The sequence below is a fragment of the Emiliania huxleyi genome (assembly GCF_000372725.1).
Source record: "Emiliania huxleyi CCMP1516 chromosome Unknown EMIHUscaffold_1383, whole genome shotgun sequence".
NCBI lineage: Eukaryota > Haptophyta > Isochrysidales > Noelaerhabdaceae > Emiliania > Emiliania huxleyi.
The window spans coordinates 1-7,259 of NW_005201209.1; the positions used below are offsets into that span (position 1 = coordinate 1).

The 7,259-nt window shown below is 63.2% G+C and overlaps 3 protein-coding genes across 3 annotated transcripts; 1 reads left to right on the forward strand and 2 right to left on the reverse strand.

Annotated features, from left to right (window-relative positions):
• Nucleotides 1-295: 295 nt before the first annotated feature.
• On the reverse strand, nt 296-1,382 carry EMIHUDRAFT_460568 (hypothetical protein; the record flags this gene model as incomplete). The annotated part of the gene is made up of 4 exons (XM_005788087.1): nt 893-1,382; nt 756-823; nt 492-548; nt 296-418 (listed from the first exon to the last, which is right to left on the reverse strand). Coding segments are annotated over exons 1-4 (681 nt in total), but the record flags the coding sequence as incomplete, so codon positions are not given.
• Nucleotides 1,383-2,171: 789 nt separating this feature from the next.
• Nucleotides 2,172-2,842, reverse strand: EMIHUDRAFT_252560 (hypothetical protein; the record flags this gene model as incomplete). Its single annotated transcript, XM_005788088.1, has 4 exons — nt 2,172-2,370; nt 2,443-2,532; nt 2,605-2,660; nt 2,786-2,842. The coding sequence occupies 4 exons, from the start codon at nt 2,840-2,842 to the stop codon at nt 2,172-2,174; spliced, it is 402 nt and encodes a 133-aa protein (XP_005788145.1).
• A 4,082-nt stretch (nt 2,843-6,924) lies between these two features.
• On the forward strand, nt 6,925-7,229 carry EMIHUDRAFT_122626 (hypothetical protein; the record flags this gene model as incomplete). The annotated part of the gene is made up of 1 exon (XM_005788089.1): nt 6,925-7,229. A coding segment is annotated over one exon (305 nt), but the record flags the coding sequence as incomplete, so codon positions are not given.
• Between the last annotated feature and the right edge of the window lie 30 nt (nt 7,230-7,259).

Sequence of the window (7,259 nt, forward strand, 5' to 3'; positions counted from 1 at the left end):
GATCGCCCACGTCTCGGGCTCGTGCATGGCAACCTCGCCCTGAGGCGACCACACCCAGTTGTCCTCGTGCGCCGAGCCTACCCCGTCCAAGCCGCCGCCGCGTGGAGCAGCGGAGGGGAGGCGAGAGCGCGGAGGTGCCGGCCGGTAGTGTGTAAGGAAGAGGCGAGGAGACGAGGAGGCGAGGTGAGGAGAGAGGTGGGGAGGGGGCGAGGGGGCGAGGGGGCGTGGTGAAGGGAAGGGGGGAGGAGGCGGCGGGGAGGAGGGAGGGGGGAGAGGAGGGGAGAGCCTGGCTGCGCGCACGACTGGCACGCCGGCGCCTTGACGTACCTCCCGGTCGCCTGGTCCACCTTGAGGGCCCACTGCACGCGCGAGAAGTTGATGCGCCAGAAGACCCCGTCGCGCGGCCGCTGGTCGGCGCCTGCGGTGCAGAGCGCCTCTTCTCACCCGTGGGCGTGGATAAGCGACACGCTCGCGCGGCGCAGTGTCGGCGCCTGCGTTGTGCGCCATCAGGCCGTCGAGGGGAAGAGCCACTTCGACCGACCAGCCGCCTGCGCGAGACGGACCCCGGGGGATGTGTGGGAGGTGTTGGGGAGGGCGGCGCGAGGCAGGGTGGCGGGCTGGCGGGGGCTGGCGGTTGGTGAGAACGGCGAGAACGGCGAGAGCGGCATGAGGCAGTGGCACTAAAAGTGTGTGTGTGTGTGTGTGTGTGTGTGTGTGTGTGTGTGCGCGCGCGCGTGTGTGTGTGTGTGTCTCACCGTCCGGAGGGCCGGCCGGCTGGTTGAGGGAGCCGTTCAGCTGGACCGCAGAGGCGAGCGGAGGCTGCCTACAGCCGTGTCATCGCCGAGCTACAGCCGAGATGCAGCCGAGGCCAGCATGGCCGCGAAGTGGCTGCATGTCGAAGCAGGGCGCGGGCGAGACCCGGCAGGAGATCTCGCCGCCACCGTCGCCGTACGGGCGAGAGAGCATGAGGTCCCACGTGGCGTTGTAGGCATTCATCTCGAACTCCTTGTAGCCGTGCGTTGTGGCGTTCGCGTCCACAAAAATCTCAAAATCGTTGTCGTGGAAGATCACCTCGTCGTGGCGCCGGAGCGTCGCCCAGAGCGGATCCTCCAGCTCGGCGCCGACGTACAGGAAGCGGTCGTCCCACGCAAGTTTGGCGCGGGTGTGAAGCCACGGCAGAGTCGGCGTCGAGATGTCAACAAAATCGCTTGTCCACGGCACGTGCTCCCAGGCCGCCTCGCGCAGGTTGCCGTCGAGATGTGGCGGTGCGGCAAATTTGTGCGCGACGTACTCCCGCGGCCGCAGCGCGGCAAAGGAGCAATCCATGGGTGAAGTCAGTGATTCGCCTTCCTGGTACCCAGCGCTGGCTTCTGATGTCGTTGCGGTCTCTCCAGACTGTCTGTGCTCGTGCGGTTGGGTGTTACTTTTGTTTTTGTGTGTACGCGCTGTGAACCGTTAGAATCGGGGCCGCATGCGTCCCCTGCCGTTCGTCGTCGTGGCGGTGCTGGCGTGCGCGAATGCTCAACATTCGCGCGGCACCGACTACGCGGCTCCCAAGAGCGCTGCGCACGCTGACGATGTGTCGATCTCGTCGTCTGCGATGCTTGGCAGCAACCACCTCAACAACACCCGCTTTATGAGCCAGCTCTGCACATCTCAACCTGTACCAACAGCACAGCTGGAATCGTGCCCTTCGGTGGCCGAGTGGCTGCCGGATCGAATCTCGACGTCTCGGTCCATGCTCTCGCGCGCTCCTCCTCCTCCGGCTCCTCGCTCAGATCGCCTGCCAGGTCGGCGGCTGCGACAAAAGGTTTGCGACTGCATTGGCATACAAGAACCACATCGAAAGCGAGCAGTGGCGAGCACACTGCGCACACACACGACTCACGAGAGGAGTCAGGAGAGCGAGACGGTGGAGGAGTGAGAGCGCGAGAGACGAGGTGCCGTTTGGAGCGGACGGACGCGCGCGGTCTTTCCCACGGAGTTCGTGCTGTTTTGGCGGGTCTGCACTGTCTCACACAGATGAGAGTAGAAAAGACTCGCACACGCACGGGCGACGGCACACCGCGCACCCAGGCGGCGCAGCTAGCACTGACTAATACGGTCTCGAGAGTAATAGGTGGGAGTGAGACGAATGCAGAACATGCGTGTGTACGTATATAGGCCCGCCGTCAGTGGCGCGCCTTGGCCTTGGCAAAGGCCTCTCCGATTTTGTCGAGCGTGGCCACCGAACGCTCGATGGCGGTGTCCACCGCCTTGACAGGTCCCGGGTCCTCGGATTTCGTCTGCACCTTGAGCTGGATCGCCGGCTCGAGGGGGTGGGGCACGCGATAGCCGCTGAAGAGTACCTCCTTGTCCTCCAGCAGCTCCCTGCCGCACACGCGCCCGCGGCTGAGAGCGCAAACGCCGGCGGCGCGGGAAACGCGGCGGCGGGCCACACACATGCGCAGCAGGTTGCCGACGGTGTGATCCTCGCGCTCGATGACCAGCGTCACCGCGTTGGGCACCATCGTGTCCTTTTGCACCGTCACCCTGGGATCGCACGGGCGGCGCCGCTGTCGCAGCGCGGGCGGTGCGACTGCGCGGGGCGCCGGGAGGGCTCACTTTTGCACGCTGTCGTCATCGGGGAGACGCCACACATCAAAGTCGTCGGGCTTGTTCTGCGGCGGGGCGAGGGGCAAGGCAAGTCGGTTTCGAGGGGAGCGGAGAGAGGCGCGCAGGCGTGCTGCGGGGCCATGGAGGAAGAGAATTTCACAAAACAGGAAGAGTTAATGCAGTGTGACACCCAAAAGGTGTTGGACAACGGTGACACGAGGGCTGGGGGTGTGAAGGGCATAACCATGGTTGCGTGCAGACAATGGAGATAGAGCAGCCCCGGAGCGGAGGCCCGCCCGGGGTATTCAGTGTGTCGCGGGCGCCTAATCGGGATTAATTCCGTCGGGCGCCTACGAATTTACGTTTGCCGTCGGTGTTTCGCAAGCGCGCCTGGCGGCGGCTTGTGCTATGCCTGCTTTGGAGCCCGACGGGAACGCGGGAGCTATGGTCTGGGGCATGGGCTGGCCTTCGTGGGGCCAAGGCTTTGCCTCGGTGCCCGCAGTCGGTGCCCTTTGCCTCGTGTTGATGCAAGGCTTTCCGGGGCTAGTTGGCAACAACCTCACCATGGAGTCAGACCAACTCAGCCTACCCATTACGGTTGGCGGGGCCTCCGGCTGCGTCATGAGCGCAGCTCTCACCGCCACCAGCCCCTCCAAGTACCCCAGGGCGATTCTCGAGTTCGTCCTGCCCGCGCTCATTGTGACCACTCCTCAACGCCCGTCGCGACCCAGACGAGCCTTTCTTCCTCGAGACGGTGGATGGCCGCCGACGCCCCCTCCGCTACGCGCCCGCCATGGACCAGTTCAAGGCGGCTCAACGCGCTGTCGGTGTCGCGGCGGGCGAGGAGGGCGGGCTCCACGGCCTGCGGGTCGAGGGCTACAACAACTCGAAGCGGGTGTTGGGCGAGGACGTGACGGTGGCGCATGGCTTATGGAAGAGCGATGCCCACAAGCGCTACTCGCGTTTCCCGATGGGTCTCGTTGCTCAGATCCCAGCCGCGGTGAGCGGCGTCCTTCGGGCCGAAGGGGGCGGCGCCGCCGAGGGCGCCCAGCCCGCGGCGCGCAGCGCCTCCGCCCCTGCCGAGCGCGGCCCGCCTGCGGTGCGGCTTACACGCGAGGCGCTGCAGGGTGGTGGCTCGGCCGCTGCCACAGCAAGCGGCGCGGTCGCGGCGGTCGACGGGCGGGTCGAGGGCCCAGCGAACGTGGTGCCTGAGGGGGGCGACGAGGCTGGCGACGTCCACACGTCCATCGCGGAGGCCGAGGCCGCCAGCGAGGCCAACCTCCTCCCCGACGGCTGGCGCCTCTCCCAGGGGGGCGGCTACGTGGGGCCAGACGGCCGCTCCGCGCTCAGCCGGGCCGATGCGTGGCGCGAGTGGGATGAGTCGTCGCGCGCCGAGGCGGACGGCGACGCTCTCCCCGACTACCTCTCTTATGACGACGACGGCGAGGCAGGCGCCTCCGACTCCGACTCCATGCCGGGCCTCGAGGAGGTCTCGGACTTTGCCATCAATGCGATGGAATAGTGGTTCTTCGTGTCACCGAGGTTCGAGGGGCGTCCCAAGTTTGCGTGCAACGTTGGGACTTGCTTTCAGCTTGGGCGTCTTCCTCTGCAGCTTGGTGAGTGCGAATTTCCGCAGTGTGTGCGTCTTCTCGCTTTGATAACACGCGGATGGTCCAAACCTTTACAGCTCAGCCCCTCGCATGTTACTGCAGTGTGACACCCAAAAGGTGTTGGACAACGGTGACACGAGGGCTGGGGGTGTGAAGGGCATAACCATGGTTGCGTGCAGACAATGGAGATAGAGCAGCCCCGGAGCGGAGGCCCGCCCGGGGTATTCAGTGTGTCGCGGGCGCCTAATCGGGATTAATTCCGTCGGGCGCCTACGAATTTACGTTTGCCGTCGGTGTTTCGCAAGCGCGCCTGGCGGCGGCTTGTGCTATGCCTGCTTTGGAGCCCGACGGGAACGCGGGAGCTATGGTCTCCCACCCTCCTCCCCTATAGCCTCTCACAGTCTGGCGACAGTGGGGGGTGAGTGCGAATTTCCGCAGTGTGTGCGTCTTCTCGCTTTGATAACACGCGGATGGTCCAAACCTTTACAGCTCAGCCCCTCGCATGTTACACAGGAAGAGAAACCCACGAAACAGGCGTGCCGTCCTCCCATCCCTCCCTTGGGTTGTCTGTTTTCTTTCTTTCTTTCTTTACAAAGCAACCTTAAAATCCCCTCCCTTGGGTTGTCTGTTTTATTTCTTTCTTTTGCGAAGCAACCTCTGTGGCAGCCAGAAGGCTCAAAATCCTGCAAAGGTGGGGACGTGTCTGTCCTCGACCCAGCCCTAGCTTGGGATGTCCGTTGTATTTATTTATTTATAGCCAGAAGGCTGTGTGTCTTGTGAGCCTGTTTGTTAATGGTTCGATCCTCCCCAGAGAGAGTCGAACTGGCAGCCACTCGCACCAAGGAAGCGAGGTGTGGCTACGTGACCCAGAAAAGGCCAGAGTCGGAGCAACCCTCGCGGTGGGTCGCTCATATACTCAACACGCCCCCACGACACAGCACGAGGTTGCTGCTGTATATCCGATACCGCCGTGTTTCGAGGTAGGGCAGAGGTTCCGGGACGCGAGTTCCCCCGGGTTACCTTGGGCACTATTTTCGATCTTTTTCGTAGCTCACACACGAAGGGACTCAAATCTTCGCAGACCGCCGTCGACCTGGGAGATCTCACCGGAGGTACCATGTTGATGGTTCGATCCTCCCCAGAGTCGAACTGGCAGCCACTCGCAGCCACCAAGGAGGCGAGGTGTGGCTACGTAACGTGACCCAGAAAAGGCCAGAGTCGGAGCAACCCTCGCGGTGGGTCGCTCATATACTCAACACTGTTTGTGTCTGTGTGTCGCTCGTGCCGTCGTGCGTGTCGTCATCATCTCTCTAGCGTCCACCCATACCGCGTTGGTGTCCAGTCCGAGCCTGGCTGTTCTTCACCTTTCTACCTGACTAACCTAACTGAGCCTCTCGTGGTGGCGGCGTGCCGTCCTCCCATCCCTCCCTCGGGTTGTCTCTTTTCTTTCTTTTTTTAGCCTGTGGGGCTGTTATTCTTTCTTTCTTTTTGCGAGCCTGTGAGCAGGAGAGCCCCACCTCTGTGCCCCTGGTCGTCTTTCCAAAATCCTGCTCGTGCAGGTGTGGACCCTGTCCTCCTCCCGCATCCCTCGTTTTCTGTTTTGACCGCGCAAGATAAAGGGTGGCTAAGGGCTCTGCCCGCAAGGCGCCCGCGTCGCCGACGCGGTACCATTTTGACTAATCCCGGAATACACACCCACACGACCAAATAGCGAAAATCCGAATACCGTGCAAAAACACGGAACGTGGGACGAAGAACGTCGGCAAGTTTGGCTAACTCCATAACATGGGCGATCCGGCGCTTCCTTCGATTGGACGGACGAAATGATCGGGAAAAGCGGGCGCCTCACATCTCAGCCTCGAGGGGCCGGTTCCGCCGCGCAGTCGAGCAGCAGGACCAAGGAGCTCGGCCTCGGGCAGAACTTTGTCGACAAACAGGTTGAGCAAATTTTCGGCGAAGAAGCGGCACCGGCTGCACGCCGGGATGAACCCGGACCGATCCCATTGTTCAGAACCGCCGGCGAGCCGCCGCGGTCCCACAGTAGAAGGGCTGGGAGCCGCGGCACTAGATCGCGCCGCCAGCGAGGCGAGAGCACCAGCCGACAACCCGCCGACATGGCAGTTGCGATGGGCGCTTTCACACACACACACACACACACACACACACACACACACACACGGGGGGGGGGGGGGGGGTCCTTCGCGATCGTCCCTACTGTAACCCAAAGAGGACGATTCTGAAGTTGGGCCCTCACCCTGTCCTCCTCCCTCCTCCATCTTTTGGGTTTGTCTGTCTTCTTTCTTTCTTTATTTAAGCGATCCCATGACAGCTTTTTCAGTGTACTCTCTCTCTCAGTGTATGTAGCTCTTACGTACATTCCCGTAGGAGGACTCTGCTGACTTTTTTGGGGACCAGTACGTGAAGGGTGGAGGGGCCCGTCCGCAGAGCTACGAGGCATGGGCGGGAAAGTGGACGGAGAAAAGAATTCTTAAAATACAAGCCTCTCTCACAGCACACCGGAACGACAAGGGCGCGGACGCCCGGAGAAAAGAAAAAAGGTCCTCCCGAGCGTCGGTGTAGCGCCACCGCCACCGCCACCGCCACCGCCCCGGCCGCCGCCGCCGCCATTGTCCCTTTCGGAGAACGCCGCCGCCGGCGCCTCGCGCCCTTCTGGGAAGCTCCTCCGCCGCCACCCAACACTGCTTTCCGTGATTCTCTCATGGCGCCTGTCGCGCCCTCGCTGCATCATGCTCCGCCGCCCACACTCGAAGGCGGCCAGCTCGAGAACCCGACCGGCAAGCTGTGCCTCCTCACGGCGCTGTACGCAGTCCAGGGCGTGCCGTTTGCTCTGATCATCGGTACTCTCCCCACCCTGTTTGCCACGAGCGTCTCCGACGCCCGCATCGGCGTGCTCAGTCTCGGAGCGTGGCCATTTGCGCTCAAGGCGCTCTTCGCGCCTCTGGTGGACTCTTACTTCAGCCGGAAGGCCTGGGTCATCCCGTGCACGCTCGCCAGCGGCGCCCTGTGGCTGTGGCTCGGCCACACGATCGAGGC